The sequence below is a fragment of the Paralichthys olivaceus genome, chromosome 17, assembly GCF_024713975.1.
Source record: "Paralichthys olivaceus isolate ysfri-2021 chromosome 17, ASM2471397v2, whole genome shotgun sequence".
Lineage (NCBI taxonomy): Eukaryota > Metazoa > Chordata > Actinopteri > Pleuronectiformes > Paralichthyidae > Paralichthys > Paralichthys olivaceus.
The window spans coordinates 8,708,466-8,733,499 of NC_091109.1; the positions used below are offsets into that span (position 1 = coordinate 8,708,466).

At 42.5% G+C, this 25,034-nt stretch overlaps 3 protein-coding genes across 3 annotated transcripts; 2 read left to right on the forward strand and 1 right to left on the reverse strand.

Annotated features, from left to right (window-relative positions):
• The first annotated feature begins 325 nt into the window (after positions 1–325).
• On the forward strand, positions 326–2,450 carry nanog (nanog homeobox). Its single transcript, XM_020087232.2, has 4 exons — positions 326–881; positions 1,209–1,597; positions 1,699–1,842; positions 1,998–2,450. Exons 1-4 carry the CDS (start codon positions 464–466, stop codon positions 2,304–2,306), a joined length of 1,260 nt encoding a protein of 419 aa, XP_019942791.2. The 5' UTR covers positions 326–463; the 3' UTR covers positions 2,307–2,450.
• A 769-nt stretch (positions 2,451–3,219) lies between these two features.
• Positions 3,220–10,156, reverse strand: tm9sf1 (transmembrane 9 superfamily member 1). The gene is made up of 9 exons (XM_069512783.1): positions 9,900–10,156; positions 7,506–7,717; positions 7,004–7,135; positions 6,039–6,161; positions 5,583–5,941; positions 5,339–5,493; positions 4,948–5,133; positions 4,461–4,734; positions 3,220–4,218 (listed from the first exon to the last, which is right to left on the reverse strand). Exons 2-9 carry the CDS (start codon positions 7,710–7,712, stop codon positions 3,825–3,827), a joined length of 1,830 nt encoding a protein of 609 aa, XP_069368884.1. The 5' UTR covers positions 7,713–7,717; positions 9,900–10,156; the 3' UTR covers positions 3,220–3,824.
• Positions 10,157–10,433: 277 nt separating this feature from the next.
• fen1 (flap structure-specific endonuclease 1) lies at positions 10,434–15,258 on the forward strand. Its single transcript, XM_069512785.1, has 12 exons — positions 10,434–10,632; positions 10,899–10,993; positions 11,762–11,864; positions 11,980–12,082; positions 12,391–12,454; positions 12,635–12,744; positions 12,862–12,998; positions 13,533–13,599; positions 13,847–13,978; positions 14,075–14,226; positions 14,607–14,721; positions 14,987–15,258. Exons 2-12 carry the CDS (start codon positions 10,912–10,914, stop codon positions 15,062–15,064), a joined length of 1,143 nt encoding a protein of 380 aa, XP_069368886.1. The 5' UTR covers positions 10,434–10,632; positions 10,899–10,911; the 3' UTR covers positions 15,065–15,258.
• The last annotated feature ends 9,776 nt before the right edge of the window (positions 15,259–25,034 follow it).

Consider the following 25,034-nt stretch of genomic DNA (forward strand, 5'->3'; position numbering starts at 1 on the left):
AAATGTAAAAATGTATATATGAATCAGATTTTTTAACACTCTTCAACACAGGGCCTCAAGATACAGTATCCAGTGTTTCTTAAAAATAGTTTAAGCTCACTCCAGTGATACAAATAAGAAGGTACATTTAAAATAGTTGATATTTTTTATCTGGTCTAAAAACTTTTCTTCCTTTTTGTCCACAAACTTGTAACAGCATTTGAAACCATCGTATGAACTTGAGTGGCCAATCAAATGGGCTCACAGCCGCCGTGTGATTGGTTATAATCATACACCCACCTCTCTACCTGTGTACGCCCACACGCGCCTGTATAAACACGCTCCAGGTGAGTGCGTCACCTTTAACCTCTGGTTGGTCTGCGCGTGTTCGCCCGGAAGGTCCCGCAGCTTTGTGTTGCTTGAATCTGAAGCGATCTTGGCAACAATCCTCCATCGTTCACATCGTGACGCTAAAATAAAGAACATGACGGACTGGAAGACGCAGATCGGCTACAAGTACAACCCCTCGTACCATGCATATGCCTACGGCCTCGTGTACCAGCCCGGGCCCGAGCAGAACCACGGGAACCACCTGGGCTGCTGGAGCGACGCCGGAGTCACCGACCTGAGCAACTACAGCGCCGGGGTGCCGCAGGCCTACTACACCTCCACCGCCAGAGCCCGGGAGGAGTCACCGCCGGGCAGTCCGGAGCAGCAGCAGCACGCAGCCAGCGGCCACCACCACTACCAGGGCTCCGGGGTCGTGTACCTCGGTGACGCCCAGGCGGGCCGCCTGCTCCTGGCAAGGCCGCACCGGGCTGCGTACGACGACGCGCGGGCAGATGGAGTCGGACGGGTCGGGAGCGACTCCACCAGTGACTCTGAGGCGCACACCTCACCAGGTATGTCAGCCACGGGGGAGCAAAACCAGAGAAAGCCCAATCTCTATCTGAAACTGTAGATATGTTAGATTCAAAGCAATAAAACCGACCGAAGTTTGTTAGTTAGTTTTGTGTAAAACTAGAATAGAATAGACACACATTCTACCAAGGCCAGACAAATCCAACCAAACTGCACCAAATTGAAGTTCCTAAAACATGTCTGATTTTGCCACCTACCAAGATCTCTCGAAAATTGTGGGTCAATCACCCAACCAGCTCTGTAGTTTTGTGCACAGTCTCGCTCCAACTAACAAACGTCTCATCTCAATATTTTGTCCCATTGCCCAGACTCATGGAGTTCAAGCAGTAGCAGCAGCAGGGAAGGAGGTTTGCCCCAAGCAGACCCTGCTACTTGGGTAAAGGGAGATCTTGAAAGTGAGGTGCGCGACAGGAGCCCCATTTCCAGCAAGGACATTTCCAGCTCTCATGTGGAGGAGCCTCATCCATTCGCTGTGGCAGGGAACGAGGTTGCAGACGACATCGCCCCTCTACAGGTGCCCTTGGCTGTCCCCGATAAACCAAGCCCTCCTGCTGTAAACAAACCTAAAGGAAAGGTGCGGGCAGCCTTCTCAGAGAGTCAGATGAATACTCTGGTCCAGCGCTTCAGGGTTCAGAGGTACCTCACCCCGGCCGAAATGAAGAATCTGGCAGAACTGACTGGCCTGACTTACCAACAGGTGAGGTGGACCTGATCATGATGACATGTACTGGATCGTAGATGCATAAAAATCAATGTACACTTCCTGATCAGCTGCGACCTTCTTCATCTGCTTTGTAGGTGAAGACTTGGTTTCAGAACCGGAGGGTGAAGCTGAAAAGGCACCAGAAAGACACCAGCTGGGTGTCTGAGCGCTACACGCTCAACAAGGACGGCCCAGTCCACGGAACCATGTACAACAACATTCCCCCACACATCCCACCTGTAAGTAGTTCCTGTTATTTGTAGCAGAACAATTTGTTTGTGTGCATGAACATCCTCATGTTAATTATCCAAGTCTGAGGAAAACCTTTTGATATGATTCAAATCAGAAAAAGCAGAGAAGTTGTGATACTGAACGCACGTGATGTGATTTTCAGTATCGGGGAGAGGCCCAGTCCCAGCTCAAGGAGCATTACAACCAGCACATGATGAAGGCGACCCCACAGAACCTGGCCTTCTACCTGGCTGCTATGGGTGGCACCCCAGGGTCCGCTGGCTACCCCTCCTGGTCCACCGCTTCTTCCCAGAACTCAATGCCCACCAGGCCCCAAACAACCGGCTGGTCCATGCCGCCGGGCATCAACCATTATGAATACAACCCCAATGCATACAATGCATCCACGTCAATCAACACCGGACACAATACGAGCTTCGAAACCAAAGACGAGGAGTCTGTCAACAGCTGAAGCTCTTTGAAATACTTGTGGTGCAAAACTCATGGTACAAAACACCAGCCTAGTCATGCATGTACATTAGCTTTTCTCTGAATGGTACCCGACAGCTATGTTTGCATCTTTCTCTTCAACTTTCGTGAATGTATTTCGCAGGACTGGGCTGGTTTTGACAGGCTGGGTGTACATATTCCTTGTTCATACTCCTGATCAGTGTATTTTACTGTTTTTATCTGAGTTTTATTTTTATATGCAACTATTTAATGTATGTTGGTGTGTTCTTTGCGCTTGGTGATACTCGATGGGTCCAGTTTGGACACATTCTTGTATTACAGTTTTTTTTTTATATATATATTTTTTTGAACGGTTTAAGGGCAGGTTCTGATACAGCTCAGACGTGTACACATTTCAACACTTTTTTTCTATAAATACACGTTCAATCCAGCAACCTGAAACATTTGTCTTCATTTCACTGAGTGTTTTTGTTATGAGCACAATGATGATAGGGTTATGCTATCTTTCTTTCTCTAATTTTTGGTGGAATAAACTGAACAGATGGCCTGGCATCTTTGCCATTAGTTGCTAAATGCTAACATCTGTTGTGACATCGCTAAACTCTGTATGCTAAATGCTTCTTGTAATAAACAGAGTAGAATTTAAATCTTACATAATGTAGGCTTGTGATAATTGGTGCTTCCTTTATGGTCAAGGATTATATCAAGTCAACGCAAAGTTTAGTTTTAAGATGTGTTTTGCACCGAATCTATTTATTGAACCATTGTTATATTGATATTATATTCCAATAATTGATTGTTCATCCAGCCCTAGTTGGCTAAAAAAAGGCTAAAAGTAGAATTGGAAAAATCCTTACAAGAGCACATTGAAAAGTCCTGGGTTAAAATAATCAGCCTGAAGTTGTTTGCTGGTATTATTGTATTATAAAGCACTTTATTGAAAAGACAATATTTACAATAGAAACAAAAATCAGTCAATGGTCACCAAAACGTACAATGACAATATTGCTCCCATCACCAACATACTGCAGCAGCTCTTAAATCTACAAGGCAACGTTCATGTTTTTCACCGGAGAGCCACGCACCTACAGCACCAGTGCAAAATGTGTTTGTCTTTCATGTTTGAATAGCCTGATGTAATCATAAGTGTGTGTGGGGGGTACTGCTAGAAAATGGAAAGTAAACTAGTATGAGTTCTGTATTGCGGTAAAATTAAGTCAAGTACTTGTACCATGAAGTACATCAGAGCGGATTATGCCAGGCTGCATCATTCAATGATGAATTTCACTGAATAATTTCACAACCACCTCCTGATGATTTTCCCTTTATTTATCCATCCATCCCATAATATCAATATCTCCTACAGTTCAAATCAAGGGTAAAAGGCCCCTGTTTCTCCTATTAACCAGGCAAGTGTTTCTCTGGGTGTGACAGAGGAAGAGAGGAGAATGAAGATTGTCTGTGTGTGCTTTGAGGAAATGTTCGTTTAGAGCCGTGTGCGTGTGAGCATATTTCAAGTCTAGTCCATCTTGAGGCTATGGTAGATGTATCGAATAAATGCCAGCGAGGCCCAGAAGGAAACGCTGCCCAGCATCAGCGAGAAGACGAACGCCGTGAGCAGAGAGTAGCCAAAGAACTCTGTGCTCTGAACCAGGCCACTCATAGACGACCGGTTGTGGTAGTAGAAGACGGAGTAGACGAAGATGAAGAGGCCGGTGGAGCCTGTGCTGAGCACGCTCCGCCACCACCATCGGTAGTCCTCGCCCGACAGCAGGAAGTAGGTGAGGGCCACAGAGATGCAGGCGCCCACCGAGAGGAGGATGGCGTAGACACACAGCAGGATGCCGTAGAGGGTGTAGTGCTCTCGGCCCCACACGGTGGCGAAGATGTAGTACAGCTCCACTGAGATGGCGCTGAGGGAAAATTGAAGGAGCAATAGTGTGATGAAAAATTGAATTCAAAGAGCTGTACTTTTCCCAAAATTGTAGGGAACATAAAATCTCATTCATCCAGATAATTTCTGCCAAACATAAGTAATAATGAGCTCCAACTTTCCACTTAAATAGTTCACATTGATTTAATGTAATTTGGAGTAGGTTCACTGATCTCCTTCATTATAGCATCACTTGGTTCTTCACACTGGACGCCGGCTCACCTGAACGGCAGGAAGCCGCCGATGGCCATGTGCACAGCTGTGTGTTTGTACCACGGCTGTGTGGGGATTTGTCTGGCGATGTTGCGAGTGCGACAGGGTGCCTGGAAGTTTCCGGCTCGGTTCTTCCCCACGATGCCTCCGATGATTGTGAGGGGGAAGCCCACCAGCACCCAGGCACCCAGCAGGAGGAACACAGTGGAGGCCGGCAGAGCCTGAGTGGAGCCGCTCCACCAGTGGATGGAGTTCACGATGCTCCACGTCAGGAAAAGAGGAGCTGTGGGGTTGAAGGATCAAGTGACTTAAAATCAGACATTTTGAATTCTTTGAGATGATTCTGCTGATATTAGTGTGGATGAAAATGACGCATCATATCAGTGCTTTTAATAATTAAAATACAATTGAATAAAGCACCTGAACACGTTCAAGTTCAACCCTGCTCTTGCAACCAAAGTGATACATGGTGACAAACCCTTCACATCAGACTCACCAGAAAAGAGAGACGAGGTGAGGATGATGTTCCACACCCAGCGCTGGCCATTGATCTGCGTGTAGAAGCTACAAGACACATAGCCCGACACACAGCTGGTCAGAGCGTACAGGACAATAGCTGCTGAGTTGATGGCGCCGTGGCGATGTACGTTGAACATTCCCAACAGTGCCATGATGATGATCCCTGGAAAGATGCAGCGACATTAGGGTGGCATTTGCATCTGAGGTGTGTACATGCATTCTTTTATCAGGCTTGAGTACAAAGAAGGTTGCTACGGGTAAAAACTAGTCTGCTCAATTTTCAAAAAGAACAATAGTGGTGCTGATACTGTTTTGGAATTTAACAGAGCAGTGTGTGTGTGTGTGTGTTGCTATGTTTGTGTACTCACCCGTGGCCAGGGTAAGGAACTGGGCCCCCACTCCCAGCACAGCACACAGTAGGCTTTTGTAAGGGGGAAACCTGAAGACATCAGTGTGTATGATCTTCCAGCCGTTGTCTCCCTGGTCCAGATCATCACAGCCGCCCTCCTCCTCCACGTTGTATCTGTATAAAATTTAGATCATACACATAAATGCATTCGACCATTCATAACCAACTGAACTGACTTTTTTGGAGCTGCTTTGCAAACTGACCTGGCAAAGTCATTCTTGAGGACCCGCATGAGGATGATGATGACGAAGCCCAGCAGCAGCACCACCAGCACCAGCGAGTTGATGATGGACAGCCAGTGGATCTCCAGCGTTTTGGGAAAGAATGAGTAGTCCCGGAGGCGCTCGGCTCTCCGCGCATGAGGCAGTGGGGACTCGAACCAGTGCACGCTGTAAGTGTGGGTGACGGTCAGGCTGCCTCCGCCCAAACCAACGCCACCTACCGCTGCACCCGCCCCCTCCTCCAGGGGAACGGGTTTGACGTCTTTTACTGAGACATTGGCGAAGATCACAGAGTCACTGTTGTACTCGATGTTGAAGTCGAGGTGAGTCCACAAACCCACCTGGAGGCAGAGAGACAGGATCAGCGACAGTATCACTCTCACGCCTTTCAGTCCGCTCCACATATCCCACAAACCATCAGTGGCACAACAGGTTTACCTTGTGGCTGTGAGGCAGAAAGCCGCTCTCTTCAATGTATCCCACAAAACCCCAGATTGGAATGTCATCCAGGACAAATTCAAAGTAGTACAGCTCCTCGATGGCCTCTCGAAGCTGGTCCACCTAACACACAGAAAATACACAGTGGAACACACATGCTTTATGATCAATGATACAGAGCAGACAGCGTCCAATTACAACCTAAACTACCCACTCTATCCCCTGGATCCAGACCACTGAACCCAGCCAGAGGTTCATTGAGAGGGAGAACCAAGCCTTGTGTCTTGTCAACTCTCACTTCATGCTATTGTCGTCTTTTATGGTGTTTTTTCTTTTGCATTTGGATTTTTAAAAACATAAGGACAAAGCACTGCAGTTGAAAATGAACCAGATGGGTAACATTGGCACATTTACAGAAATTTTGATAAATGATAAATGCCCTTATGATTAAATAAATGAAAAGTAATTAGAATATTAGAGGAATTCATATACGGTCAGCTTCACTTATTAGTGATGCTGCTGTTCCGCCCCTTAGCCGACAACACATACAGGAAGAACCTGCTCTGCTACAAACTCCCCTTCCTGCAGGATCTATTTTAGATCATACAGAAATGTTTACACCAATACAAATTCCTGAGATAATATAACCCTGTGTGAGGTTAGCAATACAAGCAAACACTATAAGGGAGTTCAGATATTTAAATAAAAGTCACTGGTTTAGCATTTTAATCATATAACACTTGATATTTTATAAGTAGATTGTTAGCAGAGGGATCCATTTATTTGAAGAATTGATTTGTGATGATTTAAAAAAATGACAGGATTTGAAAAAGTACGTATATTAAATGGTCAACATCCACCATCCACTGACTGATCTGTGACTCAGCTCCTAGAGGATTAATATTTTTCTTAATTTATGATGTTTTCATTTGGTTTTAATTAGAATGTTCTAAAGACACAAATACCTGTTTCTCTGAAAGAGTGAGTTGACAAAGAGTCTTTTTCTCCACATTCTCTCTGAAGCGGATGTGATATAAAGACTCTGCCATCCTGTCACCATCCAACACTTCTCCCAGACTCAGGGACTTGTGGTGTACCTGAGGGAGAAACATTACAACAAAGCACAGGGTGTGAACGACAGTGAAAACAGCATTAATAGAGTCACACTACAACGCTCCTCGTTGAAGTATTATATCATATAGTGGTGGATAATAAGTTATTACTATTGTAATGTTGGGCTCATGTGTGTCCATCATCAACACCCATGAATTAAATCTTGAGAAAAGTGACTTCTTAATGTTGGCAGATGTAATCTCCCAACAGCCAAACACAGGCCACAAGTAAACATAAGTTAATCACATTAAATGAAAAAATATCTGTTATGACATTATTCAAAGTTTGATAACATGCAATTTGACATTTGTTCTGTTTGTTACAACCGTCCAGAACACTGTGAAACCGACTGACCTTCTCTGGCCTGCAGACCGGCAGGGTGTAGTAGTGATACGTCTCTTGGGGGTTATGGTAAGGGCCCACTTTGTTGACAAAGATAGTCACGTTGTCCCCCTGCTTGAAGCCCGCGATGCAGCTTGAGACTAAGCACAGGATCAAGATGCAGTGCAGCCCCATTGTTTTCTTGCAGCCACCTGGCAGGTGTCCGACTCCACGCTGCATTCCCCCTGCAGCAGAGATGAGACAGTTCGTCATTCAACATGTCGAGAAACTTATTTGTGTCCGTGCCGTTTAGCTCCGATGCGCAACAACGTTTACGTCAGGTCACAGAGAAATCAGTCAGTGTCTCGATGTTCCAAAGAACGCAGCAGAAAATTGAGAAAAACTACCGCTGTGAAACCACCAGGAACTATTTGACAGGAATTACACAAGATAGATAAGAATTGTATGTATTGCCCAGAGATACCATTGTGGGAGGATCCACAATCTATAGTTATGATATGTGCTCAAATCAATTTCAAAAAAGTGGATCTGAAATAAATGTGGTATCCTGAATATGAAATGTATTCAACACTTTACTTTGAAAATAGAATGATGATGCTACAGCAGCTTAAGATTCCTCAGCCCTAAGAGCCACACAGCCCTGCATTAGCAGTCTGCAGGCAACCATGTCAAAATACTTCATCTCCCAATTTTGAACCTTATAAACCATAGTTTCATTACATGGCCACTCCTCCAGCCTGGTGAAGAAAAACCCACTGTCTCAAAAATAGTAGTATATAAAATGAGGTATTTAAAAAGGCTGCATCATAGTAGCATGAACATCACAAGAATGAAACAGTGTATATTGTAGTTGTGATGCAATTAAAGTCTAGTTGATCATATTCTCTATGCTGCACTGTGCATCATCATACTTCAGCATGACTTGGGTGAGCTCTCTCTTGAGTTTAGGGGGCAAGTGTTGAAAAGCTGACTCGTCACTTATCTCATGAGTCATGAAAAACTGTCTCCTCTTATAACGCTCCACTGTATCATCCCAACTTGGCCTTCTGATTGTTCTTAGAGCCAGGGCAGCCACCAAGAGTCTCCCAGGAGAACAGCAGTCTCAGTAACTGAAGTGGAAGAGGTTTGGAACCACCAGGTCTCTTCCTGGAGAAGGTTGCTCAGCCACACTGAAGGAATGATTGTCTCAGGATGGCCTCTGACAACGAGGCGTTTGAGGTAGAGTGGCTGGACAGAGGCTAATTTGGGTGAAAAGCACATGACAACCTGCTTGGAGTTTGTAAAACGGTATGCTCTGTTTTAAACTGTTAGTTTAAAACTGTTAGTTTAAAACAGAGCATGAGGAGATCTCTAAGCTGCAGCAAACACCAGCCACTGCTCATTACTTGGCTCATACCATCCCTACAGTGAGGCATGTTGGTGGCATTATGCTGTGGGTCTGCATCACAGAACCAAGTGAAGGAAGAATGCAGCCAAATAACCACTCACTCACTCTCTCTCACACACACACACACACACACACAACCACGGAGCCACATCATTAATTCACAGTGCACTACATCAATATCTCTACAACTCTGATTTCCCAGGAACACAAGCGCCAGTTTAAAGCAAACAAAGCATTAAAAAAAAAATATTCAACCATCTTGGCAGATGACACATGCTCACTTTTTTTTTTTAAGTCTTGGTCGCAATATCTTGGCTGGTCTCAATCATCCACAGATCTTTCTCCAGCAAAGAGTTGGTGCCAGAGTCAAACCAGTTTCTCTGGCTGTCGAAATGCTAAGAACCGGTTCAAGATTTTTGCTCTGACTCTGAACTGGCTTGGTGGAACAGCTCCATCCAAAGCCAGAGAGTTTAATCTGTAGTGAGACATGATTAGAAACACTCAGCAATGCTTCCCATCCAATGTGATGGAGCTGGAGAGGATCTGCCTACTGTGCTTTCATAAAGTACTGAGTCAAGGGTCTGATTACTTTTCTCAAAGACAGTCATTTGTTTTAGATTATTAATACATTTACACATGTTTTAATTGTATCTTCATGGTTGATGAGTGCAGATTGTTGGGCAGAAAAGTTTTATAGAGTTCTAATTAAACCTGCGACAAGATAAATTGTGTAAAAGTAAAGGGGGGGGGGGGGGGGCTGAATATTTTCTAAAAAAAGCAACAACAATTGGAGTCATGCGTTTTAACCATTTGCACTAAAGTGCAGTGATGGTCACTTCCTCATTGTGTAGGTTATACTTTAACTTCTTCAGTAGAAGGAAGCTGGATTATAATGAAGCGCATCATGGATGTATATGGAACACAGCAGTATTATTTACATGCAGTGTCTGGTTTAAATACAAGACACACGCAAATCCTCATATTACCGCAGACAAGGGCTTAGCAAAAATATGCTCTACCGGTTTATGAGCGTTGTCACGTCAGCTCCGATGCCACAGATCCGACTAAACCTGTCTGTCCGCCCGACTCCTCTCGACTCTAGGCCCCGACTCTCTCCCCTCTGCTCCGGTATGCGCCGACACTGGGGCTCAGTGAGCAGATTTACAGGTGGACATCCTGGAAAGCCCCGGTGCGGTCTCCTCCATCCGTTCCGTTCATATCCGGGTACACCGAGTACTTTCACTGACACATGAGCCTGAAGGAGGAGAAGACGGGGTTCGACTCCACGTCACCTCAGAAAATAAAAAATAACGACGGATGGTTGAAGTCTTCCGGAATGGGCGGGGGAACAAGACAAAAACACACCTCCTATGTTACCGCCTACTCTCATTCCAGTGACACACCCCTCTCGTGGGCTATTTTAAACGGATCTCGTTAGATTTCGTGATTTAACGACGCAGAAAAAAAACGTCATTTTAAAGATCGGAGCTGCGACCTGGACGAAGATCATTTAGCGGTGTTGACCGGATATCCTTCAGCCTCCACCAGCCAATCAGAGGCCCTTCCTGGACTTCCTTGTTCGAAGTCAGACCAGTGTGATCGCACCTGCACCATCGATGCGCTCCTCATGCTCTGTCAGGGACGCTCCGCTCGACAGATTGACAGGTAATGTCTGCTGTTTGGTTTCCCGCGAAAGAGACGCAGGACCTCGCGCCACAGAGATTGAAGGAGCATCAGTGCTGCAGCTAACATGTAAGTCCACCTTAAACACTTCTCTTTGAACCTGGTCTAACACTTACAGTGTAAAATATCAGAGGCTACCTAATGCTAACAGCAAACAAACCATTGCATGTGTGTTATTTATGTTTAGCCCCTCTGTTAGCTGCAGTTTAGCAACATTCCCTCACTCTACAGCGATGTTAGCGACCTAGCTCTGTGTCACACCGGTCCCCCGGGCCATCAAAAGCGTGTTCAGGATGAAAACATGTGACATGGGGACAATGATCGTATCATTTCAGACGACAGATCACCATGGGAATACACGGGCTAGCCAAGCTGATCGCGGACCAGTCTCCCGGAGCCATCAAAGAACAAGAAATCAAGAACTACTTCGGTACGAGTTCTGATTCACGTCGACGATGCTGCGACTGTTAACTTTGTATCTCTCGTGGTTGCAGAAACAGTTAAACTGAGTACGACAGGGTTACACACACAATATCTATCTGTCTAATGCAGCTCTCAGCTTAACTGTAGATACCACTTCAGTAGTTGTGATTAAATAATACCAAGTTGAATGTATTATTGTTCTTGTAAACACATGACATTACTTAAAACTATGGAGATCAATTTGTGCATTTTATCTTTTCAAATGTACCAATATAGTATTCTATATATGCATTCCACATAAAGTAAATTAAATTTCTATCTTCTTATACTATTGTATAATGTACCTGCTTACATATTGGCCTATGCCTACAATAGTATATATATATATATATATATGTGTGTGTGTGTGTGTGTGTGTGTGTATTATATTTGACAAAGATGTGCAATTAAATTATACCATGTTATAAAGTGCTTCTCATCCTGTGCCAATACTTTGTAATATTCTGTCTGAAAGTTATATATTATGTCCATATCTCTATATTTTTAATATTTTCTTATTTAATTTTATTGTCTATTTTTATTCTATTTTATACTTAAACATGCTCTGTTGTCTACCTCATTTTCTGTGTTTACTGCTCTAACAAGTGAATATCTTAAACGAGTGATAAGTAAGGCTTATCTTATCTTTAATATCAATTAGATACGTGAAAGACCTCAATCAGGATTGTATGTACTTGATGTGCTTTCAAAATATTGTTTTTCTTAACCTCTACAGGCAGAAAAATTGCCATAGATGCATCCATGTGCATCTACCAGTTCCTGATCGCTGTGCGTCAGGACGGAAACGTTCTGCAGAACGAAGATGGAGAGACGACGAGGTGCAGTCCCCAACATACAGGCCAAAATTCACACAGAGGAGTCCCAGCAGAACACTCACGCAGTTTAAGTCTTGGCACAATGCTGATATGCTTGCTTCCTGTTTGCTCTCCTCAGCCATCTGATGGGAATGTTCTACCGGACGATCCGCATGCTGGAACATGGGATCAAACCTGTGTACGTGTTTGATGGCAAGCCTCCACAGCTCAAGTCAGCAGAGGTTGGTATGGGCTCTGGCTTCCTCTGGTGCTTTTCCCTTGTAAAAGTGGCAACCTGAGTGAACTTTCACTGCACCACATGGTTTGACCTACGAGTCAAACCATGTGGTTGTATCAATGTTTCGTGAGATTAAAGTTAAGCTTCTGAAAATTCTCCTCTTTATCATGTTTAACAATCATGTTAGTCTAAACTGTCAAAAACAGGCAACATCTTACAGACACTTACATTTGCTCTCAACCTCCTATTTACAATGATTAATGATGTTATATATTGTCTAACCTACCTCTTTCTCTTACTCCTCAACCCCAGCTGGAGAAGAGAGGCGAGAGGAGGGCAGAAGCCGAGAAGTTGCTCACTCAAGCTCAGGAAATGGGTATAATTCATTATTTTCACACTTAAAAAAAGAGTCATTTGTGGCCCTACTCTGTTTATTCTTTTAGCAAATTGGCAATAGTAAAAAGTGGGATTTACCTTATATCAGCTTTATCTACTTAAGAGTCAAGGTTCATGAGTTTGGTTTTATAATAAACTGTCTGTTTTTTTCTCTACCCAGGGGAACAAGAGAATATTGACAAATTCTCTAAACGTCTGGTAAAAGTCACCAAACAGCATAATGAAGATTGCAAGAAGCTGCTCACCCTGATGGGGGTTCCCTACATCGAGGTAAGATCAAGACTGTTGTAGACTGTCACTAGACTTGTGACTAGAATAGAGACATCCTCATCACATCTGTAAATCCACTGTAAGTCAATAATATTGAGAAATTGAATTGTATTTCAGGCTCCGTGCGAGGCAGAGGCCAGCTGTGCTGCTCTGGTGAAAGCAGGGAAGGTGTTTGCCACAGCAACAGAAGACATGGACAGTCTGACCTTTGGCACAAATGTCCTGCTCAGACACCTCACCGCCAGTGAAGCAAGGTAATGAAACACTATATTATTTGTTAGCTGAAGCACTAAGATGTTTGGAGATTACTTGATGTTTTCACTTGGTTTGGTTTTGGCAACTTTAGGTGTATACTTCCATAAATTTGACATCAGTCCAATAGGATTGTATTATTTCTAATTGTTTTGTTGGCAAAATAATTTTGGTGTCGTGGATGCAGACATCCCATTAAAACAGAATAAAATTGAATGTAACACTGTAACTTTCTAAAATGTCATTTGAATGTTATCCTTCTTGCTCTGTGTAAGCCAAGATAAACTCTACAGTCATAAAACCATAATGTTGAGTAGCAACAAGTTGTAAAGAAAAACTTTGATGATGGCAAATTTGCTTTATTTTATCATAAGCCAGTAGGCACCTGACATTTATGTCTTCTCATTAAATCATTTGAGTTTAGCTGCATTAATTTGGATGAGTGGACATTATGCTCAAGGCGACAACACAAGTAGTCATTAAATCTCCAGTAAAACTGTGAACTGATTAAATATTTCTTTTTTTATGTGTTTCAGGAAACTTCCTATTCAAGAATTCCACTTCAGTCGAATCCTGCAAGACATCGGCCTGACCAATGAACAGGTTCGTTTTTTTCTGACTTAAAGTAAATGTGCATCATTATTCTTAGTAATACAGAGTAATTTTTCATCTGGGATAAAATGGAAAAAAACACATTTTATTATATCATTACATGCAATACTAATTGCATCGCAACATACTAATCACAGAACCGGTAACCTCTTTTCAATTACAACAGTATGTGCTGTGAAAGTGCAAGCAACACCAGGAGTGATATTAAGCAACCTCTTCTCTCTGTTTTTCATCCTAGTTCATAGACCTGTGTATTCTGCTGGGCTGTGACTACTGTGGCACCATCAAGGGGATCGGCCCCAAGAGGGCCATCGACCTGATCAGACAGCACGGCTCCATCGAGGAGATCCTGGAAAACATTGACACCAGCGTGAGTGGATGTTTGCTACGATCCTGTCGTTTCAGCTCCAGGAAAGAGGAGCTTTGGTTCTGATGCTGTGTTTGTGTCTCGTTTGCCTCCGTGCAGAAGCACCCAGCTCCAGAGGACTGGCTGTTCAAAGAGGCCAGGGGTTTGTTTTTAGACCCTGAGGTGGTGGATTGTTCCAAAGTGGATTTGAAGTGGGTCGAGCCTGATGAGGAAGAACTGGTCCAGTTTATGTGTGCTGAGAAACAGTTCAGGTGAGTCAGCACATGCTGCATGTTGTGCATCATTTGACCAGTAGACTGCACTGTTGACCACGTAAATACACAGCTTGATACTTTGATACAACCTTTTGAAGTAGTACTGATTTCAAAAGTTGTGTCTATAGAGTATTGGATCTCATGATGAATTTCAAGCGACGGTTTATTGTAAATTGTTATTTGGAGCCAATTTATATTCTTAGTTGTAAGTTGTCTTGTTGATTGTTAACGATGATGATAATATATTGTGTCCTCACATTCTTTACATCCTGCCTTTAAAACATTGAAGGGAACTTCCTTTGAAAATGACATCGTATAAAGGATGAGATACAGCTTTTTATGCATTCAGCCATTTATTTATGTTTATCTGTTTCTAGTGAGGACAGGATTCGTAACGGCTATAAGAAGATCCAAAAGAGTCGACAGGGCAGCACACAAGGACGGTTGGACTCTTTCTTCTCGGTCACTGGATCTCTGTCCTCCAAGCGAAAGGTACCTTATTGAAAATTACATTAGTGTTTCCAAACTAAATGATATTAATGATGTTAACCCAATTAACCCTCTTTAGAGTAGTTTGTTAATTTGTTATCCCTCATCTGTCTTTTTCCTCTTTTACCGTGAAGACAAAGTTACGTAGCGATTAAATAAGCTGCTATATTTTGATGCTGGCGTATCTTTTCATTTACTTTGAGTTGCTGTTGCACATTTTCAGTTATTTTCTGAATGTTGAACTCATTTTGATTTTTTTCTCACTCAGGAACCTGAGGTTAAAGGATCGGCGAAGAAAAAGCAGAAGACTGGAGCCACACCAGGCAAATTTAAGAAGGGCAAATAGACTGAACACAATTCTAAATAAACTGTTGAGACGAGATGATGCAACAGACTAGGAGGTTGTGTGTAATTATTAGTTCAGCTGAACATCTGTTACACACGACTAAACTTGTAAAAAAAAATTGGTTTAGTAAATGTTTAAGGGTTTTGTTTAAGTGTTTTTCTGTTATACAATAAAAGTAAAGATTTTTTTGTACAGCAGCTTGTCATTTGATTTAATTCACTAGTTTGGAGCATAGAGTGTATGTTAAGATGGGCGACTTTACAGCTCCCCAAAAGTGGACCCAAAGTGACTCCGTCACTCCCTGGTGGCTGGCTGCAGTGTATATCTGGCCTCCTCCATGTTAGTGGATGGGACATGGACCAAACAAGTCAAAAGTTCACTTGAAATAATAATTTAGAGTCATTTCAGGAAGTTCTTATCACAATTGTTTGTTAAAGTATTAACTCTCCCATTGGGTTTGGTTTTAATTTGTTATTTGATGCTATTAAACGGGGGGGGGGGCATCATGATTGAGACTGAGTGTCTATTGGCAGGACCCAAATCAGAGAGGCATCAGATGAGGGTGGTATGTGCCTTTGGCCTCTGTCCCTCCTCTTAATGAAATTCGACCTGTGTTTGCTGGGGAAATGCAAAGTATCGGCTGCTGAGGGAAGCTGAAGGTACAAACCACTGGGAATCGTCTCTGATGAATTTAGTTGCTTTTCTCTTACTGTGTCATAATGATCTTGGGATTTGCTGCTGCATGATGGTGAGTACGATGTGTGTTTGGCTCAGGGCACTTCTGTAGTGGTGTTTCCAGCTTTTAGATGGAGTGGAATGAGTTGACGAGTAAAGCCGTGAACATGATCAGCTTCCTTTAAAAACAACTGGAGTAGAAATGAAATCCATTGACTTTATGTGACTGAAGTTATAAGTGAATAAGTCAAATGCAGAAGTACAGTAGGTATCATGCACATAGAGTGGCTGCTGCACAGTCAGATATAGTTAAATCTGCTAAATCAATTGTCTTTAACAAAAGATTCATATTACTTGGTTCTGTGTTGTATAAATTTACATTAAACAATTAAAGTCTTTTATGCATGTGGTCGACTATTATAAATCCTGCCCTGGGCCGATCTTGTTCTAACAGTATGCAAATGTTGGCAGAGGAAACCATGGGAATGGCAAATTGCTCTTTTGCCTCTGTCCACTCCTCCTCCTTCAGCAGGGAGTATGGATTTACATATTAGAATATGTATTCAGATTTGAAAGTGTATTTATATGTGTAACAGTGAAGACAAATCTATACATGTGTAGATAGAGATTAAAAGTATTTTGCTTCAAGAGCTGAAAATACAGACAAGACATTGTCTCAGGCGGCCTCTCAATTGAGAGAGAGAGAGAGAGAGCAACAGCAGCTGTCATAAAGACATTAAGCATAATGTGGTTTCAAAAACCAACTGCCTGTTGAAGATCTGATAAACTTATGCAAAATGAGTAATTAGACCACACTTCAGTCACTGTCCTGTAATGTGTTGTAGACGTGAGCTTCACAGAAAGTCTTAAAAAGAACATATTACTAATTTATTTTTATATCTTGTGTCGTTTGACTATTGTTTTTCAATGAATACATGTTTTGCGGGCAATTTAAATATTATTGAAAGGTCACCTACTAATGTAGGGTGTCTCATTGAGTGTTGTTGGTTTCATGCTATGGTAACAGCCTCTGACCAGATGGACATACCGACAAGTCATATTTACCTGGCAAATAAGCCTCATCTCCCCTCTGTGCAGCACACAGCATGGTTTGCATAGATTGTGAAAGGATGTGATGTAAGTTATTATAATACTTCACCACTGCACAGAGAATATCAATCATCAGAGAGCAGCTGTAGTTTAAAAGACAGAGTTATGATGGGGAGCAAAACGTGAGTATACAACTTATCCTTTATGTATAACTGCACTATTTTCTGTCATGTGTTGTAGGTCTGCTTTACCTCAAATGCTTCACTAAAATCACTCTGTTTATACAGTTGGTTTCTCTGTGTTCATGGAGAGTAAAACAACGACAAGTTGATTTTGAAAACTGCATCAGGATGGGTTAGTTTCCAAATTACTTACCATTGGCTGTAAGTTATAAGTCAGACAATTGATTATTAAACAACAACCCACAATTCACCAAGTCTTTGTATTCTAGTGCATCATTAAAGGGGTTATGGTTCATATATAATCTATAGATTAACAATAACCCAAAAGGTTCTTGATCTTACAGTGTGAACTTTAACATTCTTTCACTTTGCAGTATCTATGAGTATTAACTGAGTGTCATTAAGTCAGATTAAGTTTAAACTACTGTATAAGACTAGAGTTCTTCTGTCTTTTGTTATTGTTAAATTCTTGGTGCAAAAACAAAAACGTGTTCTAGTCACTCACTCAGTACTTTCTGACCCCTACCCAGGACCATTATTTCGTACCATAGATAGTAAAATGAACGATTCGTCCCTTGTAAAAAATATGGAGCCAAAATATCCCAGATAAACTAAATAAAGCTCAGCACTTTATCAGGCTTTGGATATGTAGAGGACTGGTGTACTCTCTTTCATGAAATGCTGTATTGCCATTCTCCTGGCAGTGTGATGGATGTACTCAACCTGTGGAAGGATGACCCAGAGGAGCTTCTCTTGGAGATGGGCTTCGGCCGTGACGAACCTGACCTGTCTGGACGCATTCCGGCTCGATTCATAAATTATCAGTCTCAGGCGAGAGGCATAAGCCTCCAGGTGTTTTTGGAGGCCCAGAAGAATCGACTGGACCTGGAGAACCCAGATGTGAGCAGTAAGTCAAGGTTTAAGTTTTATCTGTGGAAAAGAACTTCCAGCAAGTTATACATGGATGATGGGGTTTAATCGTATTAAGCCAATTTTCTTTTTCAGATCGTTTTAGAGAACTTGAGATTCTCCAGCATGTTACGACAACATTCTGTTCCTTGGTGGTGTCGTCATCCTCCTCTTCTCTAAGAGCACCATTGGAAAAACACCTGTCTCCTCAGGCCCGGGAGAGGAGGAGGCGCATCGGCCTTCTGTTCAGACGAGCATCAAAAAAATTACTCTGTCCAACCCGCAACCTTAAAACCCAGGAAATATCCACACCTACTTCCACCTGTGCTCAATACACTGTGCCTGAGTCACTGCAACCTCCACCCAGCCTCGGAGAAAAGAAAGTTCCCTTAGAAAGAGTCAAGTCTGAACTTCTGGAGGATGTGAGTCCTCTGGCAGACGGAGAAGGAGCTGTTCTAAACCCTCATCTCCAGCCTCGAATGGTTTCTTTCAATGGCCAAGAGAGGGCAGTCAGACCTGGGAACCTGACAGAAGGTCCCCCGCTGACAGACAACTCTTTTTTAGAGAGAAAGAAGAGTCCAGATCGGGCCAATGAATTGTTTGAAATGGAAGAAGTAAGTCAAAGGCAACAATTATAGCAAAGGGATTTTTCTGTATAGGACATGAGGCCCAAAGACTACAACCACCAAATGATTAAATACAGTAACAATTTTCTGACTGTCTGTATTGTTTGCTTGATTGCAGAGTCTTCCAGATCCATCAGGAAGGAACCCTGGCAGCCAGAGAAGTGAGATGCCAGGCTCTCCCTCTTCTAGTTCCCAACATAACTCCTCATCTCATCCCCTTTCTCCATCTCTGATCTCGTCTGGTGTTGAAAAATATCCCCTTTCCTCACCCTGTTCTTTACCAGACCCGCCATGCTCAGATATAGAGATACCACCAGATCAGGTTTTGTCTCCACCTGCTTCATCTTCCAAATTGGAATACCTTGATCCTCGTTCTTCCTCACCTGAGTTACACCACATAACTCCCTCCCAGTCACCAACTCCGACTTCTGCTGCCTTATGTATCTCTCTCTCCCCTACTGCCTCCTCCATACAAGCTGACTCTGAAGACAAGGATGCCCCATACCCTTACCTCGCTACTCTTCCTCAGGACTTAAAAGACATAGCATCTCTTACCTTTACAAGTGTCCCTCCATTTATTTCTTCAAATTGGGATTGTTCCCCTTCTACCCTGATTGCTGTGCCTTCTACACAGCCTGACTCCTCCTTTGGGAGTCCAGGAGACACACAGTCAGAATGGACTGAGGTTTGGCATGAAAACTCTCTTGCTGTGTCCGGCAGCTTTTCATCTCTGCTTCCCTCTGCCCCTCTGGATTTTCCTTGTCCATCCTATTTTGGCTCTTCCCCTCTAATGGAATCCTTCTCACAGAGTCCAGAAAACAAGTCAAAAGATTCTGTTTTCTCAGACTCAGATGGAATAAGTCTCTCTGAAGAATCTACCAATACACAAAAGGAACAGGAGAAAACACCCTTTTCTCTCTCTTTTCAATCGGACACAGATAATTCCTCACATCTATCCCTTTCTGTTCTGGACTCCTTGAAGTTTAACGATGGTTATCCCACACTGTCCCACCGTTCTCATAATACTTTCATTCCAGTTTGTCTTTCTGCTCTATCCTCACAATCACATCTACATTCAGATCTGATAGATTCAGCTCCTGGAATTAAATCAGACCTAAGAGAGCAGTCCATCCTCCGACAGGGCCAATCATGTTCCCATGATGACCACACAGACTTTATTCCATCCTCTACTGTCCAAGATGTTATTTATGCAATGATGGATCAGCTCTCTTTGGACACAGAAGGCAGCTGTCAGAGAAGGAGCAAGGAAGAGGGTGAGACGCATGTTGACACTGTGCAGAATCAAGATACTGCAGATAAAGAGAGTTCTGCAGATCTGACAGAAGGTTTTGGATTAGCCTCTGAGAAAGTATGTAACCAAACAGAAATGGATCCACAGGTCCACCCCTATAGTCTGTGTGATGAGTTTTCATCTGAAACCAAACAGGAAGAGTTAAGTGGAGAAATCAGTGGCACAGAAAGTGAATCACAGAGACGTTATTCAGTCTCAAACAAATGTCCAGAATTACACAGAAGAACTGAAGTGGAACCAAAGGATCCAATCAAAACTGAGAGCTTAGATCTGGTGTTTGAAACCTCTGTAGACAGCTTGGAGGGTGAAACTGTGGATGTGGATGCTTTTTTTCAGCAGCTTGAAACTGAAGGGCGGGTCTATTGGGCAGAACCCATCCAGGTTTGGAATCCAACCAATGAGCTCAACGAGTCAAGCAGCTCTGAAGCATCAGCTGGATCTCCTGAGAATTCCTTGTGGCATATCGACTCAACTGCTCTGGATTCAACTTCTTCCACAGTCAAAACTTTATCTTTACCTTTGTTATCCTCAGCAACAACAAGCACTGACCAGAACTCAATACAAACAACTGCGTCCTCAGATACACCCCCCTCCATGGCTGTAGCTCCATTCGTATCCTTGCCTGCAAACTCAGACCTCAAGCTATCAAGCCGCTCGGTGTCTGTTCAGATGTCTTCATCTCTGTCTTCTCATATTGTCCAGAGGAAGGATGTTCCATATGTCGATGACTCTAAATGCACCTCTCCTCTCCCAAATGTTTTCCCTTTGGACACATCTAACCCATTTCGTGCTGTCCAGATATGGACGGACGTGCAAATTCAACGAAACATCCAGAAGTTATCATGTGATACAGACTCACGTGAGGTGACCATGCCCATGAAGGCCTCAGAAATGACACAAAGATCTACATTGACCTTCTCTTCATCTCAATCGTTCCCTCTGATGTCTACAGACTCTCAGTCATTTGACATTTCCCCTGGGATGACTAAATATTACCGGACTGCATCAGCCTCTGTGGATACAGGACTGGAGGAGGTGGACAGGGATGGAAATACACATACGGAGAATCTTTGGGAGGGCAATCCATCCGTCACCATGGCATGCTGCTGCTCCTATGACCATCACTGTACCTGCTGTACTCAGAAACAGCACAGCCCTGTGAGTAATGACACACCCTGTTGAGATTTGAGTATTAAAGTGTTCTGTCAGGTTTCAATTTACATTACATTGAAATGTTTGCAGCTCTGCAAGATGTGATGTTGTGGTCATAAGATTATGATATATATTGTCTGCAGCTTAGCAGTGGCTTTGTCTTGTTTTGAATATAAGAAGACCCAAATTTCAGAAAGTGAAAAAAACTACTTAAAGCAGACGGGCAGGTGATGAAAACAAACAAGGATGTGGAAGAGCAATGACTTTTCCTTAAAGAAGAACATGTTTGTTCCTTCAACTCAATTCAAAAATGGTGCCAGGTCTTCAGGGCACAGGCGAAACATGTCAAAATAATACAGAATTCAAAAACTCAAAGTTTAATCAATTGAAAATAAGTCCAAACTGTAAATTTAATATATTCATTCAAAATCAAGATAATGCAAAAATTCCACACAAGCATTTAAATTCCTGACTCATATCATATATATGAGCTACAATCAAATGTCATACTTGTACTAATGGCAAGAGAAGAATGTGTAAACGAGAAAAGCATTCAGCTGTCACCAACCTTCCTTTATGTTGACAATATTAGAAAATATGACATATTCGGTTGTGGGAGAACTGGGCAGAGACCGGAGTGTGGTTGGGGAAAGTTTTAATAATGGTTCTGGGAGGAATGTGTCATAACAAAGAGCTTCGCTCGCTGATTAATGTCTGTATGACACACAACGTTTCTGTGAGCGTCTGTTGCTTCAGATTTAATACTGAGGCACCAATTAAAACACAAATGAACAACTAAGCCCATACTCATCCCTTTTGGTCAGTGATTCTGCTTTTTTTGACCAGAGCTGTTGAGTTTTGCATTGACCAATGGCAGAAACAGGAGCGAGCCATGAAGTGTCCATCCTCTAGTGAGTCACGATGTTTGGACTTAAATACAAACAGTATATTTCTGGGCACATTACCATAGTTCTTGAGATGGAGCCCTTTTCAGAGCCGACACCTCATTAACACATGAATGTCTCATTTGCCTGTGGAGCTTGTGAAGCTCTCTCCTCGTCTTCTACACTCAGTTTTTGTGTTTTTCTCTGAATTCACTGTTACACAGCAACATCTGACAAATGACACTCACATTAAATTTACATGAAAATACATACAAAAACAAAGGCTTTCTTTATTTCAACATATCGCTATGCTTTAATTGTTTCCTCAAAATGTTTTTCCTCAAAATCCATTCTGTGCTACAACCTGTGACTGTGACTTATCATATTCTAAGCATGAAAATATATGTCTTTATGTAGAAAATGTTGGAAAAGCCATCTGAAAACACTTAATGGTGAAATACTTGAAAGATTAAGGTGAATGGAATCAAAATGTGATCACTTTACATTTGATGGAACAACAAAATAGAGATAAAAAGCCAAAGGTGATTTTCTGAAAATGTTTTATCACTAGATAACTCATGTGCATGTCCTCCACAGTTCTCTCTGGATGATTTGGAGGAGATGATGCTGTGTCTGCAGCGCTTTCGCTCTGTGCACAGCAACATGGAGGAGCAGCTTTCTGAGGACCAGGCCTCAGTTTACGGCACTGTCTCTGACCAGGACAGGTACTCTATAGTTCATATACAGTTTATATTCAGTAGGACACTTACATGTGCAGGCTGTTGTCCATAATGCTTTATTTATCACTTGTTGGGCCACAGATGTTCTGTTTGGGACAGATGTGCACTTAAGTCAAAGATATTAGCAAGAGGATGTATGGCATCATATAATAAATCATACGATTATGGTGTTGTTTAATGAAGTGAACCTGGTCTGTGTACGTGCGTGCATGTGTGTGTGTGGACAGGGAGAAGATTCAGGACCTGGAGGTTCTGAGACGAGCAGTGGAGCAGGAAGCTGCAGAGCTGGAAACGCATTTGAATCAACTCACCCATCACTATGACGACAGCTTAAAAAAGGTAACACACTGGATTTGACCACAGACACACACACACACACACACACACCTACCTGAACCAGTTGGCCATGTTGAACCTTTCGGTGTGTAGCATGTTCTCCTGTCCTGTTTTTTTGAGTTCTCCCTTAATAAATGTTTCTGTCATTAACAAGATTATTTTTCTTTACCCAGTCACCTGAATGTTTCGGACAGTTTCTCTTTGTGTGAGCACATCTGACTCAGACAATCAACTCCTGTGTTCTTTATATGTGAAAGGCAAACTCTGGAAAATGCCTAGACCCTATTTTCCTGAAGTTTATGTCTGAAAACAGCTTAATTTTCTTTTTACTAATGATCTGTTTTACCACTTTTGTGTCACATGAACGTTTCCTAATTCTCCCTTGTCTTTAAGTAGAAGATGCAAAGACTCCTGGATGAGCAGTCTCTCCTGTGCTCTCAACTCTTTCTACCTGGAGCAGTACGCACATCATCAGGCCTCAGCCCCAACAGGACGGTTTCCACTCAGTGCTGTCTGCTGCCCTGGACCTCAGCTGATGTGGAGAGCGACCACATCTCCTCCTGGAGCACGTGGAACGAGAACTCGCCCAGACAGTCTCCCTCTGGATCAGAGAGTAGCTGCAAGGACCTGGGCTGTTTCTCTGAACCGATGTAGTTTGATGTTGAACTCACTAATGTAGGACTGATAGAGAATCAAGTTCATGTGAGGCAGAAGCAACTGAAAAATAGAACTAATGACCAATGTGTGCCAGGGCTCCTGTATGTTTAATAAAGTCATAGACTGTATATAACGATGGACGATGCACTTCCACTTCCTCCCACAATCCAGAAATATGGCCAAAATATCCATCAATCGAATGCTGCCATCTTGCAAAGTATGAATTTTGCGGTTTCGAGGGCCCGAGGTCCAATATATGTGATCGACCAATCATGACTCAGTCTCAGTCTCTGTCAATCATGAAATTTCACCTAATTTCTAAAGCATTAAATCACAAACTGAAAACAAACACCAGTTTGATAAAAACGACCAAAATGACAGAAACCAACTCTGACTTTTTAGCTTGGTCCATGTCCCATCTATTTACATGGAGGAGGTGGGATTTATCACATGTTCTGTTGCGATTGAGACACTGAGGGCAGTCATGTTGTCAATTTTTGTATATAGTCCATCTAATAAATAAACACAATAACTTTTATTTTGAATCATTTAGAGCTTAATTATGCTTTATGTATGGACAGACGTGTCTTTTGGGTAAAATAATCCTAGGACCTCAAACCAGAAACAAAAGAAATTGTAATGACATAGACGAGGGTGTTTGTCAATAATCAAAATACTCATGTCAGAGGTTAAAATATGTAAATATAAATGTAATATATATTATTACACACTCTGCATCTGCACATTGAATGCACTGTACTTAATGTGAATAATGCCACTACAAATAACCCACTAAACAACAGTTTATTATTTGAAACCTCTGCGTCTTTGTTTAATTGTCTAAAACACATCAATGATGTCATGGTGCAGACGAGGTTTGGGAACAAAAGCTGTGGTGAAGAACAGCACACACTTCAAAGTGAAGGATGCCGTATCAATTACTAGAGAGCAGTCGTTCAGCAAGACTTCAAAAGGCGGGGGTGTGTGTGGAGCGTCACAAGGGTTTTATTTGTAGGAAACTGCTCACGTAACTCACCTGCTATAGAGAGAACGTGACGACAGCTGATCTGTTGCTCCTGTTCTGTTCCACATGCTACAAAATGAATTGTTCTCAATGACACTAGAAATAAAACTTAGACAGAGAGGGAGGAGCAGTGGTTACACAACACACTGCTTCATCTAGAACAATATACTTTGTTTTGTACAAAACTTCCTTTTGAGTCAGAAATAGAAAACTTTAAAGATATATGAAATCACTTCTGTGCAGAGGACATTCAAGTATTTGTCAATTTCAACCCTAAAAAATATCAAAACCTTTATTTTACTTACTAGATACTTAGGTACTATTAAGATTACTGTAAATTTTGCATGAATGTATTCTTCATCCCTGCTGACAAAAGGACATGAGACATCTCTTGATATTCAGCTGCTCCTCTACAGGGAGGAG

Bases quoted from the DNA above. Each gene is read 5' to 3' on its own strand.
- nanog (XM_020087232.2), top strand. From the start codon at position 464: ATGACGGACTGGAAGACGCAGATCGGCTACAAGTACAACCCCTCGTAC. The intron at 882-1,208 runs GTATGTCAGCCA...CCCATTGCCCAG, and splicing joins TGAGGCGCACACCTCACCAG to ACTCATGGAGTTCAAGCAGT. The intron at 1,598-1,698 runs GTGAGGTGGACC...TCTGCTTTGTAG, and splicing joins CTGGCCTGACTTACCAACAG to GTGAAGACTTGGTTTCAGAA.
- tm9sf1 (XM_069512783.1), bottom strand. From the start codon at position 7,712: ATGCAGCGTGGAGTCGGACACCTGCCAGGTGGCTGCAAGAAAACAATG. The intron at 7,136-7,505 runs GTCAGTCGGTTT...TTTCTCCCTCAG, and splicing joins CGGTCTGCAGGCCAGAGAAG to GTACACCACAAGTCCCTGAG. The intron at 4,735-4,947 runs GTGAGTCTGATG...TCAACCCCACAG, and splicing joins CACCTCGTCTCTCTTTTCTG to CTCCTCTTTTCCTGACGTGG.
- fen1 (XM_069512785.1), top strand. From the start codon at position 10,912: ATGGGAATACACGGGCTAGCCAAGCTGATCGCGGACCAGTCTCCCGGA. The intron at 12,745-12,861 runs GTAAGATCAAGA...ATTGTATTTCAG, and splicing joins TGGGGGTTCCCTACATCGAG to GCTCCGTGCGAGGCAGAGGC. The intron at 14,722-14,986 runs GTACCTTATTGA...TTTCTCACTCAG, and splicing joins CTCTGTCCTCCAAGCGAAAG to GAACCTGAGGTTAAAGGATC.